Raw genomic sequence first — 17,228 nt, 5'->3', positions numbered from 1 at the left:
TTTAAACGCTGTTTTCCATTCGTGGCCCTCCGTAATCCTAACGAGATTGTACGCTCCCCTCAAATCAAGTTTAGTAAAGACCGTAGCTCCCTTGAGGTGGTCAAAGAGTTCCGTAATGAGCGGAATAGGGTAAGCATTCTTAATGGTAAGACGATTAAGACCCCTATAATCGATACATGGTCTTAACTCGCCACCCTTTTTCTTCACAAAGAAGAAGCCAGCCCCTGCAGGAGAGCAGGATTTGCAGATGATTCCCTGTGACAGAGCATCGGCAACATACTCCTCCATAGCACAATTCTCTGCAACAGACAGAGTGTACTCCCGGCCCCAAGGAGGAATGGCTCCGGGTTGCAGGTCTATGGCACAATCGTAAGACCGGTGAGGAGGCAACGTACCAGCACGCACCTTGTCAAACACGTCTAGGAACTCTCGGTACTCCTCTGGCAATTGAGATACCAAAGAAGTGCACAAGACTTTAACTGGTTTCTGAAGACAAGTGGAAATACATTGCGGGGACCACGACAAAAATTTCAGACCTGCATCAGTCGAGACTGGGATTGTGCTTTTGGAGCCAGGGATAACCCAGAACAACCGGAAAATACGGAGAGTTTATCACCTGGAACTGGAGGGTTTCAAAATGAAGAGCCCCAACAGCCATGGACAATGGAACTGTTTTCTGAGTAACGAGTGCGGGCTGAAGGGGCCTGCCATCAATGGCCTCAATAGCAAGTGGAACGGACCGAGGCAAAACAGGAATGGAGTGCTTTGATACAAAAGCACTGTCAATGAAATAGCCTGCAGCACCGGAGTCAATAAGAGCCTGAGTGACTATGGAGGAGTCCACCCAGGAAAGGACAACCGTGACCAAAGGATTCTCCTTAAGCGGTTCCGGGGACGTGGATAAACCACCCAAGGTCTGCCCCCAACAGGACCTTTGGTGTGAGCGTTTCCCGGCCATGTAGGACAAGACTTCAAAAGGTAGCCCTGTAACCCACAATAGAGGCAGAGCCCCTCCCTCCTCCTAAAGGCCCTCTCCGCAGCGGAGAGACGCGTGAATCCCAACTGCATCGGCTCAGCAGTACCTGGTGACTCGGGACCAGGAGGCATGGGAGGAGAGGGAGGCATGGGTGGGAACGAACACGTAGGAGACAACGGAACAGGAGGCTTCCGCAAGCGCTCCTTGAAAGAGGGCCTCTCTCTGAGTCTGATGTCAATTAGGATAAAAAAAAGACACCAATGCCTTGAGATCCTCTGGTAAATCTCTGGCAGCAACTTCGTCTTTAATTGCATCAGAGAGCCCGTGAAAGAAGGCGGCAACAAGGGCTTCATTGTTCCAACCTACCTCTGCGGCAAGCATACGGAACTCAATAGCATACTGAGCAACAGATCTTGTACCTTGCTGAATGGACATGAGTCATTTAGCATCAGAGGAGGAGCGAGCTGGAACATCAAATACCCTTCGAAAGGAGGCCACAAATTCAGGGTAATTTGAAATCACAGGTTTATTAGTCTCCCACAAGGGATTAGCCCAGGCAAGAGCTGTGTCAGAGAGTAACTAGATGAGAAATCCCACCTTAGCTCTGTCAGAGGGAAACGCCTGAGGTAACATCTCAAAGTAAATGCCCACCTGGTTCAAAAACCCCTTTTCACTGAATAGGATCCCCTCCATATCGCTGAGGTAGAGGTGCAGAACCGGACATGCTCCTGGTAGGCATAGGTGCAGCAGCGGAAACAGGAGCAGCCATAACTTGCGGGACAGTTTGGTCCAAATGTGCAGTGCGAGTCAGTAAGGTTTGAAGGGCTAGTGCAAATTGATCCAAGCAGTGATCCTGTACATCCATCCTGGAAATTTTACCCGGTCTTTGTATCGATACACCGGTAAACATTTCCACCCACGGACCACACTGGTAAACAGTATCACCCACGGATCAGCTCCATTTTGGGAATACTGATATTAAGCACTTTATGGTTATTTTATTTGTTTTTGTCATATAGGCTGCCAATAATTCTGTTTGGTTATGCATGCTGCTAATAATTCTGTTTAGTCATATATGCTGCTATTGATTTTGTTTGTCTGTGAGTCTCAGATGGTCATTCTTATTGCAGTTTTTTAGATACATTTTTTACCTGATGCCGGCATCTTTTATAGGAGTTATCTGTTAGAATTTATCTTATATTAATAAATATTGATTTATTTGTACATATATATCCAATTCTTTTTTCTTGGCTAATTTTAATTCGATTTTTTATAATATTTATACACTATCTCATTAGAGTTTTTTAGATATTTTGGCTCTCAGCTATTCGTTAGCGCTATCCCTCCCCCACATTTTTCTTTTTCATCCTGGAAATTATGTCAGGTAAAGGTGGATTATTAGCACCATCAGGATTCATGGCCTTTGCGTAATGTCAGGGTGCCAGGAATCAGACTGAGACGAGAAGTGCAAAAATAATCACACCTTTATTAATAGCAAAAAATAATATTAAGGCCCACTAGTCAAATAACAAGCCAGGAGTCAAAACCAGAGCTGGTAGTCAGACAAGCGGAGTTAGGAGCCAAAGCGAATAGTCAGACAAGCCGGAATCAGGAACAAGGAAAACAGCAGAGTCAGGAACAAGCCAGGGATCAGGAACCAGGAAGGACGTCAGGCAGCCAGGTAATACACAGGAACTCTCACAAACAGGTCTGAGAAAATGCAAAGGCAAAGCATACTGAACAGAGGCCCTTTAAAGTGATGACATCACAATTCTGAGACTGCATCCTGTCTCATATGGATGATTTACACCAGTCTGGCCACAAAAGGAAGTGCAGGAAGTGAGCAGCATACCCCACAATGCACCAAGTCAGGAAGAGAGGTGAGTAAAATGGCTTCCAGCAGCACATGGCAAACACAACAGGGAAAAACCCTGACAAGAAGCCATACATCAACACTGTCTGAGATGGACAGTAGCATAGTGGAATCATGTTTTGTGGTCCGACGAGTCAACACTTCAAATAGTTTTTGTAAAAAACAGCCGTTGTGTTCTCCGGTCAAAGAGGAAAAAGACCATCCAAGCTTTTATAAGCGTCAGGTCCAAAAGACAGCGTCTGTCATGGTATGGGGGTGTGTCACTGCCCATGGTATGAGTAACTTGCACTTCTGTGAGGGCACCATTAATGCATAAAGATATGTATACATTTTGGAGCAACATGTAATGCCATCCAGACGTCGTCTTTTCCAGGGACATCCCTGCATTTTCCAGCAGGACAACGCCAAACCACATTCTGCCAGGATTACAAGCCCATGGTTGCATAAGCAGAGAGTGCGGATGTTAGCATGGCCTGCCTACAGTCCTGACCTGTCTCTGATTGATAATGTGTGATGCATTATGAAGTGCAAAATAAGGCAACAAAGGCCCCATACAGTTGCACAGCTGAAGACATGCAGAATGGACGAATGGGGAAAAATTCTGCTTGCTAAACTTAACCAACTGGTGTCTTCAGTGCCCAAACGCTTAATAAGTGTTATTACAAGTAAAGGTGATGTTACACAGTGGTAATACATTAAATTCACAAAGTAAAACATCAAATAATGTGATAATAATCTGCTTTCATTATAGTACAGGGTGAACTGAATTTTCAAATGACTCTTTGTCTTTTTGCATTTATCATACAGATATATATATATATAGGAATATCTATGTATAAATACTTAGAACATATTCTGCTATGTAAAATATTTACAGTAAATATACACTATAACACTTTATTAAATATGAATATTGCATAAACCGTTGGCAACAAAAGTGAGTACACCCCTAAGTGGAAATGTCCAAATTCGATCCAATTAGCCATTTTCTTTCCCCGGTGTCATGTGACTCGTAAGTGTTACAAGGTCTCAGGTGTGAATGGGAAGCAGATGTGTTAAATTTGGTGTTAACGCTATCACACTTTCTCATACTGGTCACTGGAAGTACAACATGGCACCTCATGGCAAAGAACTCTCTGAGGATCTGAAAAAAAGATTTGTTGCTTTACATAAATATGGCCTAGGCTATACTAAGATTGCCAAGACCCTAAAACTGAGCTGCAGCACGGTGGGCAAGACCATACAGCAGTTTCACAGCACAGGTTCCACTCAGAACAGGCCTTGCCATGGTCGACCAAAGACGTTGAGTGCACGTGCTCAGCATCATATCCAGAGGTTGTCTTTGGGAAATAGATGTATGAGTGCTGCCAGCATTGTTGCAGAGGTTGAAGGGGTGGAGGGACAGCCTGTCAGTGCTCAGACCATAAGCCGCACACTGCATCAAATTGGTCTGCATGGCTGTCGTCCCAAAAGGAAGAGTCTTCTAAAGCTGATACACAAGAAAGCCAGTAAACAGGGTGCTGAAGACAAGCAGACTAAGGACATGGATTACTGAAACCATGTCCTGTGGTCCAATGAGACCAAGATAAACTTATTTGGTTCAGATGGTGTCAAGCGTGTTTGGCAGCAACCATGTGAGGATTACAAAGACAAGTGTGTCTTGCCTACAGTCAAGCATGGTGGTGGGAGTCTCATGGTCTGGGCCTGCATGAGTGCTTCCGGCACTGGGGAGCTACAGTTCATTGAGGGAACCATGAATGCCAACATGTACTGTGACATACTGAAGCAGAGCATGATCCCCTCCCTTCGGAGATTGGGCTGCAGGGCAGTATTCCAATATGATAACGACCCAAACACACCTCCAAGATGACCCCTGCCCTGCTAAAGAATCTGAGTGTAAAGGTAGTGGACTTGCCAAGCATGTCTCTAGACCTAAACCCTATTGAGCATCTGTGGGGCATCCTCAATCGTAATGTGGGGGAGCGCAAGGTCTCTAACATCCACCAGCTCTGTGATGTCATCATAAAGGAGTGGAAGAGGACTCCAGTGGCAACCTGTGAAGTTCTGGTGAACTCCATGCCCAAGAGGGTTTAGGCAGTGCTGGAAAATAACGGTGGCCACACAAAATATTGATACTTTGAGCCCAATTTGGACATTTGGACAGGGTGTGCTCACTTTTGTTGCCAACGGTTTAGACATTAATGGCTGTGTGTTGAGTTATGTTTAGGGGACAGCAAATTTACACTGTTATACAGGCTGTACACTCACTACTTTACATTGTAGCAAAGTGTCATTTCTTCACTGTTGTCACATGAAAAGATATAATAAAATATTTACAAAAATGTGAGGGGTGTACTCACTTTTGTTGGATACTGTGAGGCATATTTAAGAAATGTCTTGCGGACCTGATCCGACAGTGCAGATCAGGTCCACAAGACATCGCTGAATGCGGAGAGCAATACGCTTTCCGCATTTAACATTGCACCAGCATCTCACAAGAGCTGCTGGTGCAACGCCGCCCCCTGCAGACTCGCGGCCAATGGGCCGCCAGCAGGGGGTGTCAATCAACCCGATCGTACTCGGACAGGGTTATGGAGCAGCGGTCTTTGTGACCGCTGCTTCATAACTGCTGTTTCTGGCGAGTCTGAAGACTCGCCAGAAACACGGGCCGTCAAGCTCCTTTCGGAGCTTGATAGATAGGCCCCTGTATATGTTTATGTATTTATGTGTGTATATATGTGTATATATGTCTGTAAATACATAAACATATATATTTAGACATGTATATGTATGTATCTTTATGTTAATGCCTTTTGCCTGACTTTTTTTTCTAACACGAGACCTTATATCTTTGAGCCTTAATAACTTTTTTGTTTTATTTGATAGTATTATTGTGAGTGTAACTGTTCTTTGTAATGTATTTTTGATGTGTTTTATCACACATTTTTGTTTTGTGAAACAGTTAACCAGAGCTCTAAGGATGCTGTAATCATTCTAGCGTAAAATCGTGATTACGCTCACACGTTCGCATTTACTTTCAACTTATAATACAAGCATTAAACTCAATAAGCACAAACAACTGCGATAAACCCCTTTTCGCTCATGTGTAACCGATAGTGCACCACTCGTAATCTGGCTCATTATGTTTTAATATTCTGCCTTACCTGAAAATGACAGAAAACTAGATGCTGAAGGCTTTTCAGATTTGGTGTATGATTTTTGCTCATGAATATCTCTGTGCTCTAGAGATAGATCCAATGTTTCTTTATCTGCCCTTGTGTGTATTGGTTGCCGTTGTTTTCATTGGTCAAACAGAGAATCTTCTTTACCTTCAAATAAAAAAAGATATGTTATTCAGCAATGTCTATCAACATTACTTTAATTTCCTAGATTTTCTGTCATTCTGTTAAAGAACATGTTTTAAACATACTGTAGTAATTTGTTTTTACATAAATGCGCAGGGGGTTTAAATATATTAGGTTAGATTACAAGTGGATGGCAAAGATATTAGATCTATTACGGGTTAACGTCGATCAAGCGCAATCAATAGCTCTTCTATTTTTATTAGCCGTCTTAAGATGGTTTTGTTAAAATATTTAACCATCTACTTATAATACCAGATTGCGCATTATTTTTTTGCGTAACCTTGCACAAAAGATGATGCTTCTCCTTTATCAATTGCACTCCACTTGTAATCTAGCCCATAGTTACAGTCAACTCCAGAGCAGTGATGCACTACTGGGATCCAATCACAATAGATGTATGTTTGTAGTCACCAATCAACAGCTAGCTCTCAGTATTGTATTGCTGCTTCTGAACCTATCTAGGTAGGCTTTTCAACAAAGGATACCAAAAGAATGAAGTGCATGTGGATAACAGAAGTACATTTTCTTAAAAAAAATATATTTTTCATTCCAAAAATGCTTTTTTACCTTTTTAAATATAATCTTTTAAACAGAAACAATATACTTGTGTACAACATTACAAATAAAATAACACCACAATGTGAATCATACAACCAATTTAAAAGTAAAACTAACAATAAACAAACAATATTGTGAATATCCTTGAACCGTTTTCTGCCACTTCTTCCTTTCACCTCCAGTGTAATTCTATATGGTACCCACATGCACCATATGCCACAATGCCTAATGTAAAGGAACACTGCAATGCAAAGTTATTGTAGCACGCATCTTTTGCATCAGTGTTTCTTTTTCACTATGTAGAGCTAAAATCAAACTCGTGAGCATTAACATAGTGTACAGTATTTCCCGAGCAAGATTCAATAAGTGGCCTATGAATATAGCTGCCAATCACCAGCTGTATTGGGGATAAACGGACATAAAACCTAAAGTTTTTCTTTCATGATTCGGATAGAACAACTTTCCAGTTTACTTCTATGATTAATTTTGCTTTTTCTTTCTATTTTTTTTTTTGTTGAAAGAGGATCAATGCACTACTGGGAGCTAGCTGAACACATCAGTAAGCCAATGGCAAGAGGCAATATATTGTGCAGCAACCAATCAGCAGCTAGCTCCCAGCTCCTAAGTCTACCTAGGTATGCTTTTCAACAAAGGATACTAAAGTACTAAGCAATTAGAAATTGAGAAGTTGTTGAAAATTGTATGCTCCTGAAACATAAACATTCTAATTTAAGATATTAAATACATTTTGCTATGCAACATACTAATTAACAACACAGTTATTCCATTTAATAAATGTAAGGTTTCTTTACTGTAATTAAATAAAATGGAAATGATCACATTTGCACACCTGTCTGATCAACTGTTGTAGCAATGTCCTGTCATATCCTGTCCTGATGAGTCTTGTGGGACAGTAATACTTGTCTCTCATTTCATTTTTCATTTTCATGGTGTGGTATATTCATTGTCTGTCTTTCTTGTTCTTTTATGTAAACATTTAGCAATAAATATTGACTCAATTATACTGTTATAATTGCATTACTGTTATAATTGCATTAACTCATCCATGTTTTCCTTTTCTTACATGATTTACAGTCTGGTTGTGAGTGTATTTCATTCAGTTCAATCAAGTATTATTAAACTCTCAAAGGCAATGCAGAACTTTTTATTTTCTTAAAGATACTGTCTAGTCAAAATTGAACTTCCATGATTCAGATAGGACATGCAAGTTTAAACAACTTTATTATCTACTTTTATCATCAAATTTACTTCTCTTGGTATTCTTTGTTGAAAGCTAAACACAGGTAGGCTCATATGCTAATGTTTAAGGCCTTGAAGGTTGCCTCTTTTCTCAGTGCATTTGGACAGTTTTTACCATCTAGACAGCGCTAGTTCATGTGTGCCATATAGATAACATTGTGCTCAATCCTGTGGATTTACCTAGGAGTCAGCACTGATTGGCTAAAATACAAGTCTGTCAAAAGAACTTAAATAAGGGGGCAGTCTGCAGAGGCTTAGATTTAAGGTAATCACAGAGGTAAAAAGTGTATTACTATATCTGTGTTGGTTATGCAAAACTGGGGAATGGGTAATAAAGGGGTTATCTATTGTTTTAAACAATAATTCTGGAGTAGACTTTCCTTTAACTTGGCTCTCCGTGACTAATACTCCCCAGTGAGAACCCCCTTCTTCACCTTAAAAGTGGGCCCCCTTCTCACCTCCCGGTGCATTGAGTTCTGTTTCATGAGCTTCCTATTGGTTAGGTAAGTACACACCAACTGTTACAGGGTCAATGGTAGTAATGTCAGACATGTGTGTGCAAAAGGGTTAATACAATGGCATATACCATATAAATAATATATACATGCATTTTAAAAAGGACATTAAATATGAAAAAATAATGGTAACATTCTAATGTCTATAACTCATTTGGCGACTCCATATTGTAACTTAGGTTTCTTTTTCTGCTAAGGCCAATTAGGGACAGCTATAAATGGCTTACTAAAGTGTGCAACCAATGACTGTGTGGATTACATCTGTGTCTACATATCTACTTTTAACAGGAATCTGGAACGCACACAATATTCAGGATTTAATTAAAGGAAAAGGGAGCAAAAAAAAAAAATGAAAATATATTGCAAAGTTGTTTTACTACATACAATTAAACATTTTATATTAATATCTCAAAGAGTTTAATTTCCCTTTAAGTACATTAATGCTATTTTAAAATGTGATAATTGTTAAGAATTTGCTCTCTCTTTCCAAATTTCATTAATAAGAATTAACATCTATTTTTGTTCAATGCCATCAAGAATAGCTTGTTATAGTTATGTTGATCTACTGACTTGTAAAAATTAGGCATCATAAAGAGCAAGTAACTTGAAATGGCTGACAATTTTATGGATTGTCAGATTGCTATACTTGTACTAGAAAGCTGACTGCTTTTCTAACCAAGATAATCTAAACCAACTTTGCATCTTCCATCCAGCCACTGAGAATGAAGTTTCTTCTTTACTATCTTCCTCACACCTCACTACCTGCCCGCTCGACCCTATCCCTTCCCATCTAATACCCTCCCTGTCTTCCACCCTCACTCCTGCTCTTACTCACATCTTCAACCTATATCTCTCTACCGGCTCATTCCCATCTTCTTTAAAACACGCATAAGTCACTCCCATACTCAAAAAACCCTCCTTCGACCCTAATTCTCCTGAAAGCTATCGCCCCATATCACTGCTTCCACTAACATCAAAACTGCTTGACCCCCTGTAATCTGGATTCCGCCCCAAACACTCAACTTAGACTGCCCTTACCAAGGTTGCTAACAATCTTCTCTCTGCTAAAAAATCTGAGTGGACCTCGCCGGGGATCGAACCTGCAACCCTTGGTTTGCTAAAGAGCTCAGTCACAGTGCATTACCATTCTGAGCTATCTGTCCAGCGGGGATGGGGATGGGGATGGGGATGGGGATGGGGATGGGGATGGGGATGGGGATGGGGATGGGGATGGGGATGGGGATGGGGATGGGGATGGGGATGGGGATGGGGATGGGGATGGGGATGGGGATGGGGAAAAGAAAAATAATTGTCAAAGGATCTGTGGGAAAAAGGTAGTTGAACTGTATAAAACAGGAAAGGGATATAAAAAGATATCCAAGGAATTAAGAATGCAAATCAACAGTGTTCAAACTCTAATCAAGAAGTGGAAAATTAGGCGTTCTGTTTGATAACATATTGCATTCATCTTGCCATCAATTCTGACCAAATTTCCTGTGCTCACACATCCCCAAAACATCAGCGATCCACCTCCGTGTTTCACAGTAGGAATGGTGTACTTTTTATCATAGGCCTTGTTGACTCCTCTCCAAAAGTAGCGTTTATGGTTGTGGCCAAAAAGCTCAATTTTGTCTCTGTGCTGTTTGGCCTATTGTAAGCGGGATACTTTGTGGCATTTGCGTAGTAATGGCTTTCTTCTGGCGACTCAACCATGCAGCCCATCTTTTTTCAAGTACCTCCTTATTGTGCATCTTGAAACAGCCACACCACATGTCCTGTATTTCACCTGAAGTTATTTGTGGGTTTGTCTTTGCATCCCAAACAATTTTCCTGGCAGTTGTGGCTGAAATTTTAGTTGGTCTACCTGACCACGGTTTGGTTTCAACAGAACCCCTCATTTTCCACTTCTTTATTAGAGTTTGAACACTGCTAATTTACATTCTCAATTCCTTGGATATCTTTTTATATCCCTTTCCTGTTTTATACAGTTCAACTACCTTTTCCCGCAGATCCTTTGACAATTCGTTTGCTTTCCCCATGACTCAGAATCCAGAAACGTCAGTGCAGCACTGGATGAAAGATGAAAGGGTCTGTCAGGAGTCCAGAAACTCATTGACCTTTTATATACACTCACTAATTACAAGAAAACAGATCACAGGTGAGGATGGTTACCTTGAATAGCCATTCAAACCCCTGTGTGTCAACTTGTGTGCATGTTATCAGGCCAAAATCACCAGGGTATGTAAACTTTTGATCAGGGTCATTTGGGTAGTTTCTGTTGTCATTATGATTTAAAAAGAGTAAACACAGTTGATAATAAATGGCTTCAGTCAAACACTAACCATGAGTGAAAGAAAAAAAATTGTGTTATCATTCATACTCTCTGAAAATGGCCAAGAAATCATAAATTCTGCCAGGGTATGTAAACTTATGAGCATAACTGTATATATTACACACATTATAGTTGCCATATGATACAGGGGTCAGGAAAATTAAAGGAAACTTTGAAATTTGTAAAAGAAATAAAATTGTTAGTGAATTGTCTTTTTATTATATATTTGTTTTTTATGCAATTCTACTGTATTTAATAGTCCTTTAAAAACTGATTGCCCACTGCCTTATAAGCAGAACACCCACTGCTTTATTGGTGGACGAGGCATGCCTCACAAGTTTAAAAAAAAAAATGTTGCAGAGGAACATGCATTTTAGAAAAAAATTTAAATAGCCTTTTAGTTCAAACAAATACAAATGATGAGTTTTATACCCTTTTACTGTTAATTTTCACTTTTCTGAACAATTTTTTTTGACTCACCTGTCTTTTTAAAAGCAATATACTCTTCTTCTTCTTCCATTTGAAATGTCTCTAATAGTTCTTTAGGTAAATTAATATAATTTAACCCATTCTCTTTGAAAACACTAGTTACATCAGTTTTGCACTCAAGACATATACTTTCAAAGGGTTTACCTGTTGTAGCAGTAGAAACCTCTTGTGTATTTATTTTGGACATATCTGAAACTACTTCTATATTTGACATCGTATTTACATGTTTTTCCTCTAAATCAATTTCAGATCTCTTCATTGGATTTTCATTTATTCCACTTTCCTCAAAGTCACTTATTTCTTTGATTTTATTCATCATAGGTCTCAAAGTAAAGGTGTCCCCTTTATGATTACTAACTTTTACTTCAGATATGTCCTGTTTTGTTCCAAGTGTGTCTTCATCCATCTTCTCAGAGTCTATGACATCTAACTGACTTAAATGAAAACCACCAACATTTGTAGAATCATTATTACCTATTGGATTATTTTGTCGCTTTGCTGATTCATCAATTTGGTTTACATTGCTTTGTTCATTAGAGATGGCAGACACATTAAGTTCAATATTGTGTTTTTCTGAATTTTTTTCTTGCATATTTTTATGTTCTTTGGGTTCTTGTGAAGAACCTGTATTACTGGTTATAACTGAAAGGTCATTTTCCTGGGAAAACTTTTCTTGCTCAAAGTCCTTAATATTTATATTGTCTATAGTATGTTCATTGTCAACTAAAGAATGTATTGATTCTTTTTCAGATGCCAATTTTTCCTCATACAAGATAGTTTCCTCACTATGTTTTATATCTTTACTTAAAATAACGTCTTTACCGTTAATAGAATGTATAACAATAGGGTCTCTATTTTCTTCAATAACTTTGTCAAAATTTGTGTCTTCTGAATCTGGAGTCTGAATTTCATGCAAACTGTCTGTTAGGTCTGATTGATCTTGGTTTGTCCTTAATTCAACACTGTTACTTTCCTTAAAGTTTATATAATTTGTCAAGATTGATTTAAACCAAGGCAGTGCCTTATGATCAACTGTATCAGAGGAAACACCTAGATTAACTGGTTCACTTTTATCTTGCAATTGTGTCTCCTTATTTGAAAGATTATCTAAAATTTTAGAAGGGTCAGTGGTCAAACTCTCTATAGATTTCATGTTCAAATGATCAGACAATGGATCCCTATCTTCTAAGTTTATACTATTTAAATGGTTAGATATCTCAGTAGCATCAGACCCACCTTTTTCTGTTGTTTTATTTAGAGAGATATTCTCTGGATTAACTTCTTGTTTTGCGTCAGTTATTTCTTTTAATTTATCAGGCTGTTCTGAATCAGTACCAAAGACATCTGTTTTCTCCCCCTGTGCATTTCTATTTAAAGGAACGTCATCTGGTGATTTAGTTTTTATTGTTTCTTCTGATGTCTCATGGAAGTCTTGTTTGTCTTTATTTTTGTCTCCAAATCCTAACATATTTTTAAAACCAAAGTTAAACCATTTTGCCTGAGAGTCATCTTGGTCTTTTGGTTCATGTTTTGCTTCTAGAATAGACTCTTCCTTCTCTGATGCATAATTCTCTTGACCTACAGCATCAATTTCAATGTTGCTACTGCGTTTTAGGCTATCACTGTTCTTTTCAATTTCTGACTCTTTTGCCCCAAAAGGAAGGAATTGTGTAAATCGACCACTGAACCAGCCATTCTCTTCAGGCTGCTCATCACCTGCATCTTCAAAACCAGTTTCTTCAGTTACTGTAATTTTCCGTCCCAGGAATGTATCTTCTTTTAAAGGTTCTTCAGCAGTTTTAGCTGCTTCTTTATCTTCTGTTTTTCCTATGCCAAACCAGCTTCCAATACCAGAAACAGTCCAGGTGGATTTGTCCAGGTCAGATTCTGCAACGTTATGTTCAGAGGCCTGAAGAGTGGCCTCAACTTGTGCATTTCCTTTAATTTCTTGATCTACACAAAGCAAAAGAGCAAGTTAATCATCATTTAACTTTCTCAAATTATTTTTTTCTGTAATCATTTATAGAGACAGAACTCAGTTTATGAACAGTTAAATTTTACAAAAATCACCAAACCATATCAATAAAAAAGATTGTTTTACCTAAAAAGTAGATAAGGATCTCCATATTACAACTATTATTACTATTCAGTTATGAAGTGATAGCACATTTTGCAAAGCTGTATAATACAGGGTTGCAGTCTGAGCCAATAGAGGGCTGGATTACGAGTGGCGTGCTAACTGTTGGGCACAAGCGAAAAGGGTTTTATCATGCCTTTTCGTGCGTTGGAAGTAGCGCGCCTATTACGAGTTTAAAGTAAACGCGTTTGCTTGAGTGCAATTTAATTTAACTCTCTTTGGGATAGTGTGACTTCAGAGCTCTAGTTAACTGTTACACTCAACTAAAAAGAGGAAAAAACACTTCAAAAATACATTTAAAAGTACAGTTACAATCATAACACTGATAAAAAATTATTTAAAAAAAATATTGCATAAAAAAGTTATAAGGGCTTAAAGATATGAGGTCTCAGGTTTTAGAAAAAAAAGGCATGCAAAGGGCTTTAACATAGAGAGATATTTATATATACAGTATATATGCTTATCTGTAAGTACATTAAGTAATTACAGACATATATCCATATATAAACACATAAATACGTATGTATACATATATATACATAGTGCATTGGAGCCCTTTGCAGTCAATATTAATATTTAATAATGGTTTAAACTATGTATTTAATGTAAATATTTCACATTACAATGTTCTTCACATAAGGGAATATGTATATATAGAATTATGTATTTATGAATAAATAGAACATATTCTGCTATGTGAAGAACATATTTGGAATGTGAAATATTAATATTTCATGTTGGATTAGTGCACTAGAGAAAATGTGATCAGGTTTTCAACTTTTCGCGCACCATTAAAGTCTATGGGGGAATATGTTTACGTGGTTGCGATATTCGAACTTTGGCATTTTTTACGCACAACGGTTTATCGCTCATGTGAAAACTATTTACTTTCAACTTGTCTTGCTACCTGACGCACACTAAAAGCCTTCTTCTAGAGAAGTTAACACGCGAGCGGGAGCAAATACACAATTGGGAGCAAGTGAGCCTGAAATGCAAAGTAAGTAGCTGCGGTCTTAAGACCCCTGCTACTTAACCTCTCTGCTACCTAAATTGGGGCAGATTTTAATGATACCAATCTGATCCCTGAGCCCCTCGTCATGATAAATGTAGCCCATGTCTCAAAATTAAGTGGAAAAAATTAACTTTCTTTGGCAATAGCTTCCTTCTCTCTCAGGCCCCGTTGGTCTGTCAGCCTGATGAAACGGCGTATGTACCACCGAGAAACACATTACTTTTATTAAACATTTTAATCTTTTAAAGAGGAACTTTGTCTCCTTCCATTGTTGCACTTGTCTTGTGCTATTATACACGTCATTTGAGCTGTGCATCTCTGTTATTGAGCGTTTGGAATCGGAGTCTTGTCAGCTGCTGTTAAGCTGATCACCTGACTGTGATGTTGAGGATTACACATAAGCTTCCCTGTTTCCAGACCGCTGTCGCTGAGACTGACTGCTGCAACTACCAGCCAGCTGCCTTTCCTGTGGTTGTCCTGCTGAGGGGGACCAGTGTGCTCCAGTCTACACCACGCACACTACTAGTAGTACCCTACCGCATGTGAGTTGCCCTTTGTCTGTTTTCAGGTGTTTACCCTGTCTGGCCTTACTCACCCTATGAGGTGCCTCCTTTTCTCTTCTTTTCGTTAATTTGAGATAGGGGATGTGGCGGTTTAGGCGTTATTACTATTGTAGGGGTTAATAGCGATGGCAGATTAGGGGTTATTCTTGTAGGCTTCTGTACGTTTATTTAATTGTGTGATATGTTTAAAAAGGATCCTTTGCTTTACACCGTCAATGTAGGTGCTGCTTGGAATATATCACCAGCATTGCCACCCATTGTGATGTATAGTAAAATGCCTCTCGCCGATACGGCCTTTAAGCCTCTTGGAATATCTTGCTGACTTTCTCTACAGGGTGACGGATCACTTTTGAATATATCACCGCCTTGTGAAACTTTCGATCATTGAGGCCTCAGTCTACTGCACTTTGCTTGTGTCTGTTAAGATGTGCTGAGCATTTTTATCAAACTTTTTTTTAATAAATATTTTAATAATAATTCTGCCTCAGTCATTGCTCCTGAAAAAAAGGTTTGTGTCCATTGAAAAGTCTAGAGGTTGCTCTTGAAAAAGATGATTTCCACATTACAAATTGTTTTGATGCAGAAAGAATCTTATCTTTTGTGAGTGTTTTCCAGTGAGTGCAGTTTAAACCTGTTGTGATTTTTTTTCAGAGCCCATGTTATACAGGAAGAGATTTTTCAATAAGTCCTTTTTCTCAAGCAGTCCTTTAAGAACTTGAAGGGTGAGTTGGTTATAACACAATATTAACATTTTCACTATGAATATTATAATATGGCTTTCCTTTTCATAGGTGTTCCATGGGGACCTTTGTCCTCCTGTTTTGCAAATATTTTTTCCTCTCTCATGATTATGAGATCAATTTTGCTTTTTAAAATAGTTTATAGTTTATTTTTTTGTTTTGTTTCTTTTATTCTGTGACTGTATTTTAGGGTTATTGATGATGATACAGGGGTTAGCACAACTTTGATTGGTTGTTGTATTTTTTAAATATGAGTTTACAAAGCAGCATAGTTAGTCTATGACTTAGCACCCCAAATCACTGCCAAAACATGAGATTTATTTTGAAATTTCCCCACGTGGTCTTTTGTTTTAAATAGATGAATAAACTTTTGAGTGTAACAGTTTCTTTTAGTGGTCACCTATTGGCCAATATTTTATCTCCATGGGAAATGTTAATCCAATTCCTATGGCAACAGGTGGCTAATTTTTTATTCTTGAAAATCTGTGAGAAATTATGAAAGACCATATATTTAGTGTTGTAGTTACTGACAATTACTTGTTAAAAGGTCATGAAACCCCAAGTTTTTCTTCTATGATTGACAGATAAAGTTTATAATTTTAAAACACTTTCAAATTTACTTTGATCTTCTTCTAATTTTCATTGTTCTTTTTGGTATCCTTTTTGAAAACCAGGTAGGTAGGCTCATGAGAGCGCACCTGTATTTAAGGGACAATCTACACCAGAATTTTCATTGTTTTAAAATATAGATAATCCCTTTATTACCCATTCCCCAGTTTTGCATAACCAACGCAGTAATATTAATATATTTTTTACCTCTGTGATTATCTGGTATCTAAGCATCTTCTGACAGGCCCCTGATCACATGACATTTTATTTATTATATATTGACTTGCAGTTTAGCCAATTAGTGCTGTGTTGTGCTGACTCTTAAATAACTCCATGGGCATGAGCACAATGTTATCTACATGACCCACATGAACTATAAGCCTCCTGTAGTGAAAAGCAAATAAAAAAACATGTAATGTAGTGGCTTAGAAACAGGCAGAAATTAAGAGGTTTAAATACTATACAGTATATGAATATAACAATGTTGGTTGTGCAAAGCTGGGGAATGGGTAGTAAATGCATGATCTATCTTTTTAAACAATAACAATTTTGGTGTTAACTGTCCCTTTAAGCACTACATGGCAACAGTTTCACAATAATGCTTATATTATGCATTTTGCAAAAGTTGCTGCTATCTAGTGCTCAAAAGCATTCTAGCAAAACCACTGCCACATGCTTCTCCAGACATTTTTATCTTTTAATTTGCATGCTCTATCTAAATCAGAAAATAAACCTTTTGGGCCCTTAAAGTATAATTTTTCAGCGTAATTTATTAATACCATTTGAAAAACTAGGCTTA

The 17,228-nt window shown here is 38.5% G+C and overlaps 1 protein-coding gene across 1 annotated transcript in view; it reads right to left on the bottom strand.

The window, feature by feature from the left end:
- Window positions 1–17,228, bottom strand: part of MIA2 (MIA SH3 domain ER export factor 2) — a 598,301-nt gene that overhangs the window by 465,000 nt on the left and 116,073 nt on the right. Inside the window, exons 5-6 of the mRNA XM_053711462.1 lie at window positions 11,360–13,321; window positions 6,014–6,145 (exon numbers count right to left, since the gene is read on the bottom strand). Coding sequence (XP_053567437.1) covers window positions 6,014–6,145; window positions 11,360–13,321 — 2,094 coding nt within the window. The remainder of the gene's footprint in view (window positions 1–6,013; window positions 6,146–11,359; window positions 13,322–17,228) is intronic.

This window comes from Bombina bombina, chromosome 1 (genome assembly GCF_027579735.1).
Source record: "Bombina bombina isolate aBomBom1 chromosome 1, aBomBom1.pri, whole genome shotgun sequence".
NCBI lineage: Eukaryota > Metazoa > Chordata > Amphibia > Anura > Bombinatoridae > Bombina > Bombina bombina.
Note: the sequence above shows the minus strand (reverse complement) of the source record. Positions and strands in the feature narration are given on the sequence as shown.